We start from the raw sequence: 20491 nt of genomic DNA, 5'->3' as shown, positions 1-20491 counted from the left end.
TATTCCAGATCTTCTCTCTCTGTCTACTCTCCCCCCACCTTACTTTCCCGCACGTGCACTCTCTTTCTCTCTCAAATAAATAAATAAATAAATATGAAAAAGAAAAACTAACATCTTGTTAAATGACTAATACCACCTTAAAATTTGTTTGCAGAATGACTAGACTTTTCAATGATGTATAAATATTTTGATTAATGTTATATCATATTTAAATCTCCTGAATGATTTGTTTTAATGTCTCTGAGGAAGGAATATTTGCCACTAGCTGATTTGCCATTATGAAACCCCTTTTAAAGTTTCTATTCAGGCACTCATCTTTTAGAAAAATACTTGAAAAGTACACTGTTGATGATGCTAATGCTCTAACAAAGATATAACTCAGATTTATAATTTAATATATTGGAAAAATGGCATGGGGAATGAAATTTTTTCCAGTTTTACCAAAGACAAAAAACCTCACAAGTAGATTTATGGGCTTTTTAGTGTGAAACAATATATTTTTAAGTATCTTATATAAAGTGAACCTCTGCTTTTAAATTTGTAAAGCCTTCCCTTTCTAAAAGGGGGAGATGATTTAAAAAAACTGGGATTGAGGTAAAATGGCGGGCTCGTGGTGCTGCTGACACAGGGATGAAAATAGTTACGTGTGGAAGCAGAATTTAAAATCCGTCTCTCTTCAAATCATCCTTCACACCACCCAATAGCATCTTGATTGACCATTGCATTGGCAGCAGTAAAATGGGCAATATCAAACAGAACTGTCTGGAAACATTTATTTCCAATTCAAAATGGAGCTTTGTATTGTGTTTGTCATAAACCTACGTATTCTCCTCTACCAGATGACTATAATTGCAAAGTAGAGCTTGCTTTGACATCTGACGGCAGGACAATAGTATGCTACCACCCTTCTGTGGACATTCCATATGAGCATACAAAACCTATCCTTCAGCCAGATCCTGTGCATAATAATGAAGAAACACATGACCAAGTGCTGAAAACCAGACTAGAAGAAAAAAATGAACACTCTGAGCAAGGACTCATGATAGAACAACTTAGCAAAATGTTCTTTACTACTAAGAATCGTATCCTCACGGACAGTATCATAGACGTCTTAGGAAACTGGATCCTCCAAAGACAGATGATACTGAGGTTTTCAGGAATCAAAAAGATGTTATCTTTTGTCACATTTGCCATTTGAGAAACGCAATTGAGTATATTCACTAATATGTTATATAGCAAAATAATAATAAAATGTCTTTTCATATGTTAAAAAAATTACCTTTTGTTGTCAAGATGTTTTTTTATAGACTCATTTTGTATTTGTAATCCATTCAGAGAAATTCCCTACAGTATCAAAATCTGTTCTAATGATGTGTGATCTTGGTGTACAGGAAATGTTAATTCGTTTTCCTAGCCTTTTATCTAAATTTGTGAAGATTATAGTTATAGATGCTTGTTCTACTGTCTTTTTTTTTTTTTCTCTTTCTTTTTTTTCTTTCTTTTTTTTGGATTAGAGGCAGAAAAATTAAAACAGAATGGTTTCAAGGGGGCTGTCTGGGTAGCTCAGGGCTTGAGTGCCTGCCTATGGCTCAGGTGGTGATCCCAGGGTCCTGGGACTGAGTTCCCCATCAGGGAACTGTAGGGAGCCTGCTTCTCCCTCTGCCCATGTCTCTGCTGTCTCATGAATAAATAAATAAAATCTTTAAAAAAGAAAAAATGACTTGAAGAGAAGAGAGATGTTAGCTATATGATGGGCGTGTGCTCTATTGACTCCTAAAAGTTAGTGGGCAAGGTGGGTCTGTCTCTATTTATATGCACTGTACTGCCTCTCTCCACAGCTGAACTATCAGCAGAAGGTTGGCATCATGTACTGCAGAGCCGGACAGAGCACTGAAGAAGAGATGTACAACAATGAGTCAGCCGGCCCGGCCTTTGAGGAATTCCTTCAGCTATTGGGAGAGCGTGTTCGGCTCAAAGGATTTGAGAAGTATCGTGCGCAGCTTGACACCAAAAGTAAGAAATACTTAGACTCTCCTGCTAGGCTTATTTCCTTCCTGCTGTGTTGATGTTCATCTGCTAAATTGCCCATAAAACAACATTGCCATTTACTGCGGAACACTGCTGGTGATAGGGGAGAGGAAGCCAGAGAGGGAGGATGTGGCACCAAAACAATTGAAGACTATAATCAAAGTAACTAGGATGGGACTGTTAAAAAAAAAAAAAAATAGTGTTATCAGAAGTGTTGATGAAGTAGTAGAGCAGTGGGTGCAAATCATGCAGAATTGCTCCTGGATAGTGTTGCATAAATTTCACTATATTTAGCTGAATGTTAGAGTGAGTTAAAAATGCCAGAATCTTAGAACCATCTGGTTGTAAGCCCTAGAATTTTTTACTTTCATTAATTTCTTTCGTAATCCTGATGCAGTCATCTATGCAGTTAGCCTTTGTATGGTATGTATGTATTCTATTAACATTGAGGGCTTTTGTTTGCTTATTTTCTATTTTTATTATTCATAGTCTAATTGAATCCCTAAGAAAATCGGCTTCTTAGCTTTGGTATTAGTTTCACTCCTGATATGTGTTGACTAAAAGTACAATGATGAAACAGTTGTTTTAGCTATGGCTTATGAACATACAAGGTTTTACACTGTCATTCCCCAAATCTTTAATAACATAGTTAAGTTCCTAAGTATCTATTAAGGTTAGAGTATGTTGATGTCTGCTGTGTGTCTGTGAAGAGACAGTTTTAAATTTTATCTCAAGATCCATCCATGGACACCTGTGACCTGTTTTTCTTTGAGAGGGTCTTTGGATTAGCACATCTGTATTGCAGTCTATAGTAATCTCTCCGATTTTCTGTACAGGAAATTAAATAAGGAGTTGAGTCATGAAAACAGAAAAGCATTCATAAACTCCACTGCAGGGAAGAATTTCCTGTTGCCATGGTTTTGCTGTTGCCAACTTGGAAACGACATGCAAGAGAGACTATTAAAGCCCATAAATAGCCTCAACTCTTAAATATTATTTTAACGTTCCATACTGTGCCTGCAAGTGCATAAAATGTTCAATCTCAATATGCCCTGAGACCCTTCTTTTCCAGATGCTCTGACATTTGCCCAATACACTTCATTCATGTTGTCCCAATTTGTTGTGTTATATAAATTATCCTTACCACAAAGAGCTATATGAAAGGGTCTGGGAAGAGAATATAATAAGCACCCTGGTTCTTTTTTTTTTTTTTTTTTTTTTAATATATAGTATGTTAGTTTCAGAGGTAGAATTTAGTAATTCATCAGTTGCATGTAGCACCCAATGCTCCTCACATCAAGTGCCCTCCTTGATGCCCATCACACAGTTACCCTATGCCCCCACCCACCTCCCCTCCAGCAACCCTTAGTTTATTCCTGAGAGTTAAGAGTTCCTTATCGTTTGCCTCCCTCTCTGTTTTTATCTTATTTTTTCCTTCTCTTCCCCTAGGTTTATCTGCTTTGTTTCTTAAATTCCACATATGAATGAGATTATATAATTATCTTTCTCTGATTTATTTCGCTTAGCATACATAATACCCTCTAGCTCCACCCACATTGCTGCAAATGGCAAAATTTCATTCTTTTTGATGGCTGAGTAATATTCCATTGTATGTATATACCACATCTTCTTTATCTGTTAATCTGTTGATGGACATCTGAGCTCTTTTCCAGAGTTCAGCTATTGTGGACATTTTAAGCACCCTGATTCTATACATGAATGGCTAGATTAGAAACTGATAAAGACTGTATTTTTTGTGCATTCACATATTCCCAGGCACCTCTTCATGATGAAAGTCAATGTGAGAAGTGTATAGTAGGATGATACATTAAGCAGTGTGGCATCAAGTAAGACACTGGAATAAGCAAAATAAGCACTCTATGCATATTTTGTCCCAATATCCCAATGACTGTGAAAGCTAGAGGGGGATAAACCTAGATTAGCAAACTGTCTCTAATGGCACGTTTTTATAATGTAATAATTCAGCAGGGAAGGAGTTCCCTTTTCACTTACAGTGCCCTCGTGGCAGGCCTCTATAACCTTTCAGGGTAAAACTGATGAGCAGAAGAGTCTGTAGTTTCTTTTTCTGCCCTTTCAGAGTATCAGTTTTTCTCCAGGTAACAGAAAGAGAATATTTCTATTCTAAAGCTCAGAAAAGAGGCAGTTTGTTATCTCTCTCTGAGCTGATAGGGTCAAAACCAGCCTCTGCATACTCCAGCAGCCTCTCACTGGCCATGGCATACCCAGAGATGAGACTTTGCTCTGTATGCTAAGAGGTCATTTCACTATATTTTGTCCAATCTTATTTTGTGTCACCTAAGTCTTTCTTTTAATATAATAATTGAAAACAGAAAATACTGGGGTGCCTAAGTTTGGTTAAGCATCCCAGCTCTTTATTTCAGCTCAGGGCCTTGATCTCAGGATCATGAGATTGAGCCCCAAGTCAGGCTCTGCTCTGGGCATGGAGTCTGCATAAGATTCTCTCTCTCTTCCTCTGCTTCTCCCCACTCTTTAAAAAAAAAAAAAAAAAAAGAGGAGGGGGAGAGAGAAAGCTTTCCAGTTCAACTGTTCTTAAGGATCGTATTCTTTACATTCAGCAGTGTAAATGTGATTGGATCTGTTGATTCGTAGTTTTCATCAAACAAAAATAGTAATTGCCAGTTTTTTTTTTAAGATTTTATTTATTTATTCGTGAGAGATGCAGAGACATAGTCAGAGGGAGAAGCAGGGAGCCCGATGTGGGACTCAATCCTGGGACTCCAGGATACCCTGAGCCAAACCACTCAGGTGTCCCCGTAATTGCCAATCTTGACTTATTTTTTCCTGTCCCCATCTTCTGAATATTCAATTATACATACATTAGGTCACTCACTGACATACCATGGGTTAATGAGGCTCTGTTGATTTATTTTTTTAACCTTTTTTTCTATGCTTCTATTTGAATAATTCTTATTAATATATCCTCCAAATTCACTGTTTTTTCTTTTCTTCCATAGTGTCTTAATCTGCTGTTAATCCAGTCCAGTGAAATTTTCATCTTCGGGGCCAGAATTGAATTTGGTCCTCTTTTCTTATATTTCCTACTTTCTCATTAAGTTATATTGTTCTTTAAATACTTGAATGTATTTATGATAGCTGTTTTAAAGTCTTTGCATGCCAGTTCCATCATCCTTCATATGAGGTCTCCATTTAACAGATTCTCTCCTGCTTTTGAGTTCTATGTTACTGCTTCATGTGTCTGGTTACTTTTGATTGGAGAGTGTATATTGTGAATATTTTATGGTTGAGTGTCTAAATTTTGTTGTCTTTAAAGAGTGTTGAGTTTAGTTTTGGTAGGCAGATAAGTTACATACAAAACAGCTTAATCTTTATAAGCCTTTTTCTTAAGCTTTATTAAAGTATACCTAGGGCAGTTCTTTACTAATTTATCTCTTCTACTGAGGCACGATTTTTCTTATGTCTGAATACCTGCATGTTTAATGAGGTCTCTACTGTGGCTGGATAGAACTTGAGTGTCTTTGAACCTTATGTGGACTGTGAGAATTGTTTGCTTTACAATTCTCTGGTAGTTTTTCTTTGCCTAATAGTTTTTCTGTTATTGAGGTATAATTGACACATAGTATTATATTAGTTTCAGGTGTAGAATATAATGATTCAATATTTGTGTATATTGTAAAAGTCTAGTTACCATGTGTCACCATACAAGGTTACCCAAAATTTTTTTCTTGTGATGAGAACTTTTAAGATCTACTCTTCACAACTTTCAAATATGCAGTACAGTATTACCAACTATAGCCACCATGCTATACATTACCCTAATAGTTTTTCTTTGCCTGGCTTTTGGAATCTTACTCTCTGTGTGTGCAGCTTATACTATTTAACCCAAGACCCCAGGGGGCCCTTATGCAGATTTCTGAACCCCTTTCACAGTGTAGCTCTGCCCAGCAAATATCAGCTACCTCAGGCTTCCTAAACACAAGTATATTTTGGCTTTCCTCTTCAGAGCCATGCTCTGTGCTGTTGTTCCAAAAGTACCTCCAGGTAGAAAACCTAGTGGGATCAGAGGGTTCATCTTCTTTGGCTCTTTTTGGATCATTATCCAATGCTGCCTATTATAAAAATGTGTGAAAAAAGGCTGTTTCAGATATTTTTTCAGTTTTTTAGTTACTTATAATGGGAAAACAAGTCCTATACCGAGTACTTGTGTGGCTGGCTGGAAGCAAAAGTCCCAGGTACTTTTTATATTTGTCATCTCATGTAGCCCCTCACAGACCTTGCTGGGTACTAGTTATTCCCATTTTACAGACTTGGCTTCTTTAGATTAAAGTGCCCAAGGTTAGACAGGTAATAAGTACTTGGGAAGTAGAACAGACCCTAGTGCTATGGTTGATGAAGTGTTCCGAAAAAGCATAAATGTACAATTAAGAACAGTGAAGCCCAGAACTCTGTCTTGTGGTTGTGTCCATCCCTTTCTCAAGCCCTTGGGCTCAAAGTACCCAAGCCATCTCAAGAAACGGCTCTGCTTGTCATGCATTACAGTTCTATTCAGATTTTTGATGGAGCTATTGAACCATTTCTTGTTTTTCCCAGTTTTTCATACAAGTCTCTTTTCTTGGTTCAGAAATAAGGTCTTTTAGCAAACAAGCTACAGATGTGACAGGGGTTGGACCAGTTCTATAATGAAGACATTTTCATTGGTGGATTTTTTTTCTTCCTCACTTTGTCTCCGTATTTGGATGACATGACCTCTAGATAATTACCATCCTCTCATACAGCAGTAAAGACAAAAATAAACTTACCACCAAGCAGTTTGTTGTTTGAAAGCTGGAGACCACCTTCATGTTTAGCTGTGGATATGGATGATTATTTGGAAAATCATTTCCTGGATGAGGCTCATTTGTCAAGACCCAACACAGGAGACTTTAGAAGCCCTTAGTAAAGCATTCCTTAAAAGCCTTGCTTTCATTCATTTGCTGCAAATTAGTGAATGCTTGTTACTTCCCCATTTTTCAGCAGTGTTACGTACCTCTGAGATTCAGAGTCTCAGAAGAGATACAAGCTTTTTCATAAAGAAAATAAGTCCTTTATTTGGAATATTTAAACTTTGATAAAGAACTGGAGACAACTACCATTGCTTAAATGCTCTGTATATGCAGAGGGCCATTTGGAGTTGTAGGCACTAATGAATGAAGAAAAGGATTCTTTTTTCACCTCTTTAACTTTGAACTGTTCTAAGATTTTTCTTGTGCGTGTTCCTGGAATGCACTTGGCAAAGAAATTAAAATATGTAAAGGTTCCTACTTAAGGAAACTACACTTTTTACCTCAACTGCACAAAATTCTAAATTCTAATCACATCTTGAGCATCTTTATGGGCTAGCCCTTTCATATACATTATTTCACTTAATCCTCACAGCTGTAAGAGTATCAACAGGCAGAGAAGTGAAATGACCTGTTGTCTTTTAGCAAATGATGTTGTTGTTATTCAAATTCAGATATTCTTACTTCCAAATAGGGAATCCAGGTAATTGTAGGTGTCTTGCCAAGTGAGTCATTAGCAGAAAACAGTAGGGGCTAACACCTGAGTGCCAGCCTCGCACCGTCTCAACTTTTCTCACCCCTCTGTTACTGATTTTTAAGAAGCTCAAATGTGAGGCTCCGTGCACAGTGTACATTCACGTGCACACTCACACATGCCTTGAACTGAAACAGTGTGGATTCTTCTGTCATGGTCAAGGGCAGGACAACAAACCCTTCTTGGTCTGACCCTTACTGAAGTAAAGGAACACATCTCCTGGCCATGGCTGAATGTACCTTGAAAAAATACTAGTAGACACACGGTGGATGCCAGAGCAGGTAGAAATTCTTGATTTCCCCAAATACTTCATTAGTGAGTGAGTGCATAGTACCGCAAGGGCAGAAGTGTGTCTCCTCTTGAATATGTGCTGATGTTCCAGATGTCAGTACGGGGCCCTGGCTGTGTTTCTGAGCATTGACTTCTGCATTCCCCAGACCCTGAGGTAAGGTGCATAAATGGGACATCTGAGGGTCTTCAAGGGGTGGTCCCCAGCAGCCACTTGACTATTATTATATTTCAAATTAAATAAAGAGATAAAAATGCGACCTACAAGCAATCTGATTTCATCTTGCATTTGACATGTTCTGTAGCGGTGAGTACATTTAATTAATGGAGCTTAAGCCTTCTTCATTCTGTTGACTTTATTTAGCCAGCATGTGTTTAGTTAATGAGATTACTTTTCTCATGTGTTCGTAAATATTTAAAACTAGAAACTTTCCTGAAATCAAATTCCATAGGCTTGTTTTCTTTCATCTAGCTTTTCTTAACTCCAGTACATCTGTTAGTGACAGAGAAATGGTTTTTATGAAAGTCTGATTACTTTTCCTCATTCAGATTTATATATATTCACCTTATCAACAAAGGTTTCAGACTACCTAAAAAGTAAGAGTTGGGCCCAAAGGAGCAGTCAAGGATGATTATGACACTATCTGAAACTATTCTCCAAACTCATTAATTAACCAGTTCATACCATCTTCAAATAGAAATGCCTACTGTAGGATGTTATCATGTATCTCCACTTTTTCAAAGCAGCTGAGAAAAATATTGTCACCATTCCTTAATTATTCAGTGCCTTTTATCTACACGGAATATTAGAAATTTTACTTTCTATGACTTAGCATAGAGTGCTGACCTTATTAGTGGGTGTGTGCCACTTGCTGGTAGTATGATTTGCAAGCAAATAATGTGATTATCAAGATGACCCATAGGATGCCGGAATTTACTTTTTGACTTTTAAAGCTCCTCACCAAATATGAAGGAGCATTATCTTCCTTCCATAACTCTCTTCTTAAAGCATATTTCCCTTTAGAAAATTTTCAACATATGTTCTCTTCAGCCAGAGAGAAAAGGACTTTTGTCATTTTCATTTTCCTGATTGTCATGCTATTAAATTTTTCATGGATTCAGGGTTTCAGGGTCACTAAAAATATATAGTAATAGCAACATTGGATGCTGTATTCTTTAGAATATATAACAAACCTCATTTTCCATTCTCCCCGATAAAGGTTAACAATTTTGTTTTTATGTACTTAGTATTTTCAGGATTTTGGTATTCCTTTCTTCTCAGAAAGGAAAATTTCATTATTTTGGCCCTTTTTCATCTCGGAAACTTCTGAAACTATTCAAACTGTTTATCAGCAAAACTTGGGGGTTTCCAAAAGTCCCCAGAAAAAGGCTGGTCAAGTAGTGTACATTTTGTAAATGAGGCATGCAGAAAGGAAAGAGAGAATGTGCCAGCAGTAGAAAAACAGATTATCTTCAGCGTTGTCTTCCATATCAGCTTCTCTCTCTGGCAGTAGAATCCTTTTAGAATTAGACAGACATAGAAAGCGAAATGTAATTCATGAATACTAGATGACAGTCTCTTTTCTGGTTCATTAATTTTGCTCAAAATTGACTTGAAACACATGTAAGTACATGTCAAAGCTGACACATTCACTTTAAGGTTTTAAAATGTCCTAATCAGTTCAAGAGTTATTTATAGCAAGAGTCCTTAACAGTAGATATGTTCTTCATACTTGAGACCTGTCTTAGATAGTTCAATTATTTATTGTAGTAATTTGTAGTTTTTGTGTTGCTGGTCATTAGCATTTAGAAGATTTTTTTTTCCTTGGGAAATTATATGTTGGTACATATTTTTTCAATTTTTGAAGTGTAGTCTATGCTTTATTTCACTTTTAGTTTGCTTTTAACCCTTTGCATCTCATGTCAGCTTTAAAAATTAAGATCCTCCAAGAAGCTTGAGGTTGAAACACCAGGCCCTTGAACATTTTTACAGGTCTTTCTGCAAGCCACCATTGTGGTCTATTCTTGGAGCAGTGCCTAAGGGCAGTGGAGCTACTGCATTACAGTCACCCTGGGGGTGTTTATTAAAATAGATTCCTCTGCCCAGCCCCAGACCCACTGGGGGTGGTGCATGGGAATCTGCCTTTTAAACCAGTTCTCCAGATGCCACTGTGCATACTAAATTTGAGAACGACTGCCTCTTGGTGTATGCCAGGGGCTTTGTCTTGCAGCTTCTCTAAAATGCAGGAAACTTCTGGTCCTCAATGGTATGGTTGATGCAGGCTTGAGTTTACCCAGAATGAACGCACTTCTGTCCTTTTGCAGCCTATTAAGTCTAGTGCCTTTAAGACTAGAGGTACTCCCTTTCATTTGGACAGTTAATAATTCCCTTCTCTGATGTCCAGTGGTTTGTGGGCAATTGGTTTGTTAATGATCAAGTGGTAGAGGTTGCTGTTTAAGAAAGGTGAGAGCAGAGCACAGTCTTAAAACATTGTTGGACATTGCTCTAATATCTTTGTTATTCAGTGTTACAGTCTTGTTAAATTTTGTTTCTTAAGAACAAAACATTTCTCTTAAAAGTATTGGAAAAGATGTCCTTCTTCTGATGTCTGTGGACAGAATTCAGGGGTGTATAAACTTGGATGGGAAATAATTTTACATTTATTTTCACTGACCCCTAATTAAAATTTAACACTTCCTTCAGTTTTGAATGTAGACAGCCAACTACAGTTGTGTAAGTTCTACCTGTGATTTTATTGCAGGCAGAAAGTGAAGATATTTTCATACTATATTTTTCTTGGAGATCCTTCAAAATATTGCTTATGTACATCACTACTTCAAAATCATAGTGGTTATTATTAAATCAATTCCTAAAACTTGTTATAGAAATCTAACATCATATTTTAAAATTATTTTTGCTAACTGTATTTTTACAGTATAATGGAGTTCTATTGAAATCCTGTATATTATACATTTACAAATATTATTCTGAGAAGGTATCTTCACTAGACTACCAAAGAAAATCAGATACAAAAAAGTGGGCAAGAACACCAATGCTAGATCTTATCTAACATCTTTTCATTCTAAACCATTTCCCTTTTTTTTTTTTTGAGATATTTTCCTTAAGTGAACTATTTTTCCTATTCTTATAGTCATCTAATCATTATATATATATATATATATACCTTTTTTACTGTAGCTGACTCCACTGGAACCCATTCTCTGTATACAACATATAAAGACTATGAAATTATGTTCCATGTTTCCACCATGCTGCCATACACGCCTAACAACAAGCAACAGGTAAGAGATCCTGGTGTTGTCTGTGTTTCTTCGCCCTTGTTCATTTCCCCCAGAAGCCTAAGTGGCAAGTTTGTAAAATCTTAAACCAGAATTTAATGTTGCACCTGTCACCGCGGCAGGAAGCTTTGTACTTTGCAGAAATAACGAATAGCAAATGAGCTGAAAACAAATGAAGAGACACAAATTCTAGGTTAACAGCCAGCTGGATGGCTTTGTGAATTAATCATTTGCTTTTCACCCACGAGGATTGAAGTTTTCATGGAATCTGAAGAGAACAAGTTGAAATCATGGTGATTAGGTGACCCTGCAGGGTTGCAGAGAACAAGTATGAGTGGGTGAAATTCCATCTCAAGAGGCTAGGGTACAAAACAGGAAAGTAGTGATGTGTCATTTCAGTTTTCAAAGGAGTTCTGGTATACTAACTTGGAGAAAAACCAAAATAAATGTCAATGGGCTCTCAGAAAAAGGTTTTTTTCTTAATGTTTGTCTGGAGACAGCAAAGAACATAAAAAATGTTGATTGCCTTTGTGTACATCACAGAGTTTCTTTTAAGAGGATCTAAAAGCACAATGCCTATCACTAAAATGTGGTCATTGACATAGTAAATGAAGAAAACTTAAAGTGGCAGATTGTTACAGAGCAAAATAGAAACGGGTACTATTGTTTTAGAAAGTATGTGGTAGTTGCTGTTTTTAAAAAAACACTTCAGAATAAATGATACCAAACTGACATTTAAAAGAGCCAGAGAACTAACAGCTTCTCCTTTCAATAGCAATTATAAACACAAGTGGTCCAGTATTACTTCTGACCCTAAAATGGATATAGATTTTGTTGTCAACTGTTGTGCTAACAGAACACAGGCCAGCTGCAGAATGAATCACATCCTCTTTCCCAGAATTTAACCAAACACTGATCTAATCTAACACTTCATCACTGCAGGTTTGATTAAATCACAAATCTAGGTAACAAAATTTTGCCTCTTATGATTACCACAGTAATCAAAAATAGGAAGCAAAGCAGTGAATCAGTCACAAATCTGAAATAAACCTATTTAAGATAAATTCTATGATCTGGAATTTGTTGACAATTTTCTATGCAAATTCCAAGTTCTAGATTATCCAGAGAGGAAAACATCATGCTAAGAAAAAATACGTTTTTCTTATTCTTACTGGTAAGTAGACAAAAAATTTCAGAACATTGACAAACGATCTTTAAAGGATCCTTTAAAGGATTATTCTTTCTACCTGATTACTCAGCAGAGAAAGTATGATATATGTAGTTAACAAGATTCAATTACTTGTTTATTTCTCCTAAATGAGTTGAAGTGTGTTGAGCAGCGTAAGTTGGCATTTAAATGGACAGCTATTTAAATTATTTAATTTGGAGGTCCACTCAAGGTAAAAGTGTTTTTATGGTCCTAAATCAGAGTGAAGAAATAATTTGTACTGTTGCATATTAAGAGATTTTAGTTCTCTAGCTAGGGAATTTATTTCTTCTACATAGATCACTTTATGCTTGGGGGGAAAAAAACCAGAAAGAACATATCTTTTAAAATCTGTGGCAGGAATTTGTTTATAGATACTGTCTTTCATTATAGATAATGTGAGATGGGTAAATGGATTTATTTCTATTTGGGTCCTTTATTAAGACCTTAGTGTTACATATCAATCAATTTTTGAAGAAAGAATGACATTGCATTAAAAGGCAATGAAATCATCTATGCAGGAATGACATGATACATAGGCCAATTGATTTTGTTGTTGTTGTGTCCAAGATCTTGAGTAGATTAATAATGTTTAATAATGGGTATATTCTGTATAGCAATCAGTACAGACCTTTATTTCTGTAACATCCAATAATATATCATGTTTAGAAATGAAAGTAAATGGCCTCATTAGAAGATAATTTGAGATGCTTTGAAATTCCTAAGGTTAAAAAGTACATTTCTGGAACATTCTAACTCCCAATTCTCAACCCTAATCTAAAAGGCTATTGTTTCTCCCAGCCGACAGCCAATATTAGATCATTGATTTTATTGGGAGTAATTTGTGTAAGTTAAAGTCGCTGGAAAATTAAGAAAAAAAGTTTTATAAATGTAAGCTTATGCCTAACAGAGTTGATATCAATGGTATATTTCATTATTTTTCTCCTTATTAGAGGCTCTATATAATAAATATGAGAAATACAAATTTTGTTCAACTTTATTTCACACTACTGAATTAAACTATCTAATAAACCCCTCTTGGCCTAGCTTGACTTGGGTTCCCTGAATTTGAAAGCCACCTTTCTAAAACACCATTTAATGTGAAACAGAAGGTGGTCTTAAGCAGCTTTCATTGTAATTAAAAAAGTGATTTAAACTTGTAATTTAACCTGCTTTAAGGAATATTAGTAATTTCTGCATTCCCAGCTGGTGACACAACAAACATGTTCGAAAACACCTTAGCCACATTTCTTTAAATGAAGTGAATTAAAGCAGAACATAAATTGCATTGTAATTACTTCAGCCATTCTCTTTTCTAAAAAATCTTCCCTATGGCAAGTTTCTTTCTTATGTGAAAATGGAACAAAACTGTTGTTATGGAAACTGAGACTTTGGAGAGGCTAGAACTTGGCGTAATATGCCAGATATTGGTTTGCTTCTGAACGGGCTCTATATTTTATGCAAATTTCAGAATATTCATTTCTATATTCTTCCTGGGAGGAAATAAGACAGGCTAAAATATTGACAGCAACTGTGGAGATTGCCTACCTTAATATGGCCTGATTAATAATGAATGTTTAAAATACAGTTACGTAAGGGAATTGAGGAAAATGCAGAGTGTTGTCATTTATGTTGTTTGCTTATTTTTTGTTTTAGCTCCTACGGAAGCGACATATTGGAAATGATATTGTAACAATTGTTTTCCAAGAGCCAGGAGCACAGCCATTCAGCCCAAAAAACATCCGATCCCACTTCCAGCACGTTTTCGTCATCGTGAGGGTTCACAACCCCTGCACAGACGGTGTCTGTTACAGGTACTGGCACAACAGCAGTAGCCGCATGGGCGTTGGCCGGTGGTCACACAGAGGGCCCCATCCAATTCTTTCTGAAGTGTCAGTGGGAAGCTATTATTATTTATTTTTGTCTTTAAACTGTGCGTGTAGATGGCCAAATTCACACAATGACGTAACCTGACGGCACTGACATTGCCCAGACACGTTGGTTAGACACCTGCTATTTCCATTTGCACCTCCTCCTTAGGTGGTGTCCTTCATCCATACCATCTGGTCACCAACTAATTACTCACACTGCTAATTATATTTAGCTTTTGGTGTGGCAAGAGCAGAGAAGAATGATCATAATAAGTAGAAAAGTTTTGTTTTAATTATTATTATTTAAAAAGCTCAAATCCTTGCTTAGGACTGATGGGATTCACTCTAACATTTCTGACTGCAATCTTTGAGGCGTTTCTATTCTTTAGTAAGCCTCTGGTAAAATTGTTTTCATGTTGCTTGTTCACCTAGTCTCATGAGTATCAGAATTCAGGCAACTGTCTGCAAGAGGCCTTTGGGTGTTGACAAGGATAAGGACCTGAATTGCTGGGTTGACATGGACATAGTACCAAGAAGACGTGTAAGGCTATTCTAGCATTAGTAAGATGTTTCTAATATGAATCTGTCCTTTTAAAATACAGAATTTTGTCCTGTCTTTCCATCCCTAAAATTCGGGAGATTGGACTTTGTTAATGTTGGATATTTGCTTTTGAATTAGTATAGCCACCTACACAAAAAGTGGCCAACACAGACTGATAATTGGTTTGTTGTGAGATCCACAACTGTCTAATTCTGGGTGTCAGTGTGGGTTAATTACAGGAGTTGAACAAGTGGGTTCAGGGAACAAAACCAATAATAAAGGATGCTCTGGACTACTACGAACTGTCACCTTCCCTGCACATCCTACGAGAACAATGTATGTTGGCCTCCTCTGATAAGCCTAGCACTAATTCTAGGCACTTTACCTGGGCTACCTCATTTGATTTTTAAAACCCATACATTTGGTACTGTTTCTAAAAATCCCCATTTTCAGATGAAGTTTAAGTCATGGGGACAGGTAACTTGTCTGTAGTTAGCTGGTATCAGGTAGTTTATTTATTTGACAGAGAGACAGAGAGAGAGGGAGCACATAAGTAGGCAGAGCAGCATGTAGAGGGAGAGGGAGGAGCAGGCTCCCTGCCCAGCGAGGAGCCCAACATGGAGCTCAATCCCAGGACCCTAGGATCATGACCTGAGCCGAAGGCAGACATTTAACTGAGCCACCCAGGTGTCCTGGTATTGGGTAGTTTAGACTGTAATATACTAAATCTGGTTCCAGATTTAGTGGAACCACTAGGACTCGGCCCCTTCACTGGTTCTAGAGCTTAACCCCTCGCAAGGTCTGTGAAGCATGGGTCTGTACTGCCCTTGCTGCTGACACACAAGCTATCCCAGAACTCTAGGCTAAGAAGTGGAAACTCCAACAAAAGAGACCCGGATCTGCAGCCTCTTACCAAGAATAATATGGTCTCTGGAAGCTGCTTTATTTAGGTATAAAATGACAGACTAAGTGCAGAACTTTTGACTGTAACTGGGAGTGATGGCTATTGCATTCAGAAAATACCCCAAGCAATTGAAACATCCTCTGTACTGGATTCATGCAAAGGAGTTCATACAACTTTGATAGAAAGCTAATCCCTTTTTAATTGGTCACTATGAAGTTTGGGAGGAGAAAGCTATACAGTTTGTTTTACAGAGAGATTCTGTCTAAATAAAATGCTGTTCAACAGAAATGTAATGTAAGCCATATATTTTATATTTTTTTGATAGCCATATTTTTAAAATAACAAGAAATAGGTAAAATTAATTTTAGCAGTATGTTTTTGACCCAATAATACATTTTATTTACCTGCTGTCCAAATCTTATTGTTTCAACAGGTGATTTTTAAGTTTTAAAGATTATTGACCTATTTTACTTATTTTTGGACTAAGATTTTGAATCTGGAGTATGCTTTAGACTTGGAGCTCATCAGGGTGCTTGATTTTCATTGGAAATAACCTGTGTTTAGATTTCAGAGAATTTGCAACTGGCAAAGTAGATTCATATGCTCAGAATGTTCCAAACATGCTTTTTCAAAGCTTTGGAATAACTGAATTGTCACTTTTAAAATTATAATGTAATTTAATATTCCTTGGTCATTTAAAAAAAAAAAAACCTCCTTGGTCATAATTTGGAGTGCTCAGTAGCCTACATGTGGCCAGTGCAAGTCTAAATAGAGTAATCAGGAGGAAATATCTCTTAACCTTCTTCAACACTTTGCTAGATAAGGAAGTGATGTCTGTCTTATTCTTTAAACCCCACCCCTACTCCAGTCTTGAAAATCATGCTTTTTGTAGTCTCTTTTATTTATTTATTTACCTATTTATTTATTTGAGAGAGAAAGAGAGCAAGCATAAGCAGGGAGAGTGGTGGGTGGGGGAGAGAAGCAGGTTTCCTCCTCAACAGGGAGCCTGACATGGGGTTTGATCCCATGACTCTGATATCACCACCCAAGCCAAAGGCAGATGCTTAACCAACTGAGCCACCCAGGCGCCCCTACTGTCTCTCTTATTTTTAATTTGTTGCCTGGAGAGCCCATCTTCTTAATCCCACCATGCAATATGATGTTGGACCCTTTATGGGAGGTCACTGAACACCCCAGCTCAGTCCATGTGAGCTAGCCTGGGATTTCCTAGTTGCCAAACTTGTTTGAAGACCCAACATGCAGTTAAATTCACATATAAACTGTGAATCTGGGCCTTTTTTAAAATCCAAGAGAACGTATCAATTTGTAACGTCAAATCACAAGAAACTAAAGTAGTGATCTTTTCTTCTTGTAAACTTGTGGTGTATTAATTGTTTTCATGTTTCCTGGGGTGTGTGGTAATGTTAGGAGATGTTTAAAGTCCCCGAAAAGATAAGGCAACTCTCTTGTAGTTAATGCATGGGGGAAAGTGTGTAAAGGGGATTCGTGTTCTCATGAAAATAAACCTATTATGGGGGGCCAAGATGGCTCAGTCGTTTAAGCAGCTGACTCTTGACTTCAGCTCCGGTCATGATCTCAGGGCCCGGGGATCAAGCCCTGTGTTGGGCTCCACACTCAGCGAGAAGTCAGCTTGAGGATTCTTTTTCTTCCTCTCTTGTCTGTCCCTCCCCTGGTGCATGTGTGTGCATGCACTCTTGCTCTTTCTCATACAATCTTTAGAAAAAAAAACAAAAAGAAGAGATGCCTGGGTGGCTCAGCATTTGAGTGTCTGCCTTCTGCTCAGGTCATGGTCCCAGGGTCCTGGATCAACCTACATCAGGCTCCCTGTAGGGAGTCTGCTTCTCCCTCTGCCTCTGTCTGTGTGTCTCTCATGAATAAATAAATAAAATCTTTTTTTTAAAAAAAAGAAAAATATATTATGAAGCAGAATAGAAAATTTATATCAATTTTAAGATAAAACATAAGTGTTTCAAAGAGTTTCCGTACCTGTGAGTTTTTCTCCTACCTCAGCCACTCCCCAAACTATAAAGGATATGAATTTATGGGCCTCTTTTATTAGAGGTACTTTGATAGAAAAGCTTAGATTTAAATGTAATTTAACTATATCCCTCAAAGAGTTAGTAATTCAGATACTTTTTATCATTGAAAATCTCGTTTCAAACTTTCTCCCCTGAGAACATTCACATTTATTTATTGACATCTATCTGGTGCCTGTAATGAGGAAAGTGCAAAAGTTGTTTCCTCAAAGGAGCTTCTTGCTGTAATCGGGTAGAAAAGTGTAGGGTCAGTACAGGTTAAAGAAGTTACAGGGAACATTTAACTGAGAAAATGGGGTTTGGCGTGTTTTAAAGCACAGATGGATGAAATTCGGTGGGAGAAAGAGAAATAATTCTGGGAGTGGCCAGCATTATACAGAAGTTTAGACACAGGAAGGAAGGTGGAAGGTATAGTGAAAAGGCTGCTGTTGTAGTTGGGGTTACCAGGCAGCAGAGGCCCTTGGAATGCTAGGCCATCTAGTAGCACGGTATAAATAGAGTTTTAAGGAAATACACCCAGTGTCACCATGTAAGATCTTTTGTATGCAAAAAGGCAAATTTGGAGCTTATTGTTGTTCATTTATTTTTTGCCAGTTTTTTACAGCCTTTATTGTATATGTGCTAGGCATTATTCTAGGCCCTGGGATGCAGCAGGTGAACAAAGAGAAAAATCCCTGTAGTAGATATAAAGAAGAGGTCCTGAAATAGTGGGTGTTATTTCCCTGAATACTGAAAAGTTTGTAACAGGAAAAACTGACTATTTCAAACTAATTCCAGAGGTCAGTTAACTTTGAACAGTAGACAGAGCCAAGAACTCAGAAATTAATCACTAACTCTGTACTATGCCCATACCTGATGAGAGAACCCTCCAGTTTCTTCATTTTATTAGGTATCATTACACTGAGCTTAATTGTCTGGTCCCGGTTGATAGAGCAGATTAAAAACAACAAATCAAAAAGATGAGGAACTATTCAGTGGCAAGGATATGCTGAAAACATCAATAAGTGATTACTGATAAGAGAAATGCAGAAAAACTCTTCACATCAATGATACAAAGCCAATCAATAAACATAGCAGTCTGGGGTCATTTAGTTTGGGAGCAAAGGACCAGATATACTTCATTCACACCTCAGGGCCTCACTCTGTAAAAACTCAGCGTAAAATTTTTTTCAACATTTTTTAGCAACCAGTGAATTAGGAGATCTAGGCATTGATCTTCAGAGAATGCAGATATCACAAAAAGAGACAAACATGTCTCATAATGGAAGGACACAACCCCACTTATGAATTAGTCTTGTTCCCTACCTCCCCCAGCATGCTGAACCTGAGTCTAACCAAACTTCTGGAGAAGCCAGTTTACAGGAAATACAAAAGACAGAAGAACATGCCTGTATTCACCAAAATTCAGATACCCTGCAACAAACAGCCCAATTTCCTCAACACATAAATGCAAGAAGTAAAAGGGAAAGTGAAAGAAGTGGAGAAGAATTAACAGAATAAAAAAAATTAAGATATGATTAATTAAAATATGTGGGTCTTATTTGGATCCATTTTAGATAAAAAGACTTAAAATTTTAGGACCTCTTCAACTGAAAATTGGAACATTGACTCACTATCTGACAAAATTGAAGAATTACTATTAATTTTAAAACTAGTATAATAATAAGTGGTTATAATAACCTGAGTCTTCAGGTGTTAAACTCTGGTCAGTAACTACATTTAGAAAGGTAGAAATGTATGTTTCTCCTCTCAGAAAGATTTTCATATTCAGAGGTTAAAATATAATGAATGTTGAAAGGAGGTAGTATGATATAGTGCAGAAAGCACTTGGAACCAGACCAGATTGTTAAACCTCTCAGATCTTAAATTTCCTTTTTCTGCAGTGGATGGTTGCTTGACATCTACTTAAAATCCCATAAGTAAAGTATCTAGTGTAGGCTGGGACTGTGGTGCATGCATATGAAATGTGCATGCCCTTCTCTTCTTGATTAAAAATAAATAAATATGCAAGCTTCAGCTAGGAAGAAAAAATCCAAGTGGGTCAAGTAGTAGACATTTCTTTTAGAAAGACTCTTCTAGGCCTAATCAGCATCCTTATTGTCCAATGTAGCTGACCTTTTTTAAGACAAAAATCTGAATATGTTACTCCTGCTGCTCAAAGCCATTTTGGAGAGGTTCAGACACTCTAGTGTACAGTCTACTGCATAAGGTCCTTTGGGTCTGGCCTTCCCACTGTGAGCCTCCACTGGGGCCTCTGCCAATTCTCCTCCCCACCCCTACCCCTGGAGCTGTGTGGAACTACTTACAGCTCCCAGAACGTACTGTGCTCTGCCCCTCTTCTCTGCACATGCTGCTGCTCTCCAGGCAGGAATGCCTCATCTTACACACCTCTGCCCCTCCTTCAGCAGATGAATTCCTGCTTTTCTTTGGGAGGGCTCCCCTGACCTCCCAGGTCTAGGTAAATTGCCTTTCCAAAGTGTTTCCAGTAGCGCTCCACACCTCCCACAAGAGCATTCCGACTTCTGTATGTAGCCCTGCTAGACTTGGAGCTTCTGGAGGGCTGAGCCTGTGACAGCTTATCCTCGATCCTCAGCATGAGCCCAGTGCCCGACACATAGGAGGTGCTCAGGGAGCATCAGTGAGTGAATATTATTAGAATTCCAGAGCCCCCCAGAGAGGGAATGATGGGCACACATTTATTTCTTCTGCCACTGATCTTTC

General features: G+C 37.4%; 1 protein-coding gene and 1 pseudogene across 20 annotated transcripts in view; both read left to right on the top strand.

Moving 5' to 3' along the window:
* Positions 1 to 20491, top strand: part of SIPA1L1 (signal induced proliferation associated 1 like 1) — a 373433-nt gene that overhangs the window by 276712 nt on the left and 76230 nt on the right. For all 20 annotated transcript variants that reach the window (XM_041758492.1, XM_041758500.1, XM_041758507.1 and 17 more), the window contains 3 exons: positions 1839 to 2013; positions 11090 to 11193; positions 14054 to 14211. In XM_041758492.1, the coding sequence (XP_041614426.1) occupies positions 1839 to 2013; positions 11090 to 11193; positions 14054 to 14211 (437 nt within the window). The remainder of the gene's footprint in view (positions 1 to 1838; positions 2014 to 11089; positions 11194 to 14053; positions 14212 to 20491) is intronic.
* On the top strand, positions 713 to 1224 carry LOC121493282 (annotated as a pseudogene).

The sequence above is a fragment of the Vulpes lagopus genome, chromosome 6 (assembly GCF_018345385.1).
Source record: "Vulpes lagopus strain Blue_001 chromosome 6, ASM1834538v1, whole genome shotgun sequence".
Classification (NCBI taxonomy): domain Eukaryota; kingdom Metazoa; phylum Chordata; class Mammalia; order Carnivora; family Canidae; genus Vulpes; species Vulpes lagopus.
The sequence above is the reverse complement of the archived record's forward strand: the minus strand, read 5'-3'. Positions and strand labels throughout refer to the sequence as shown.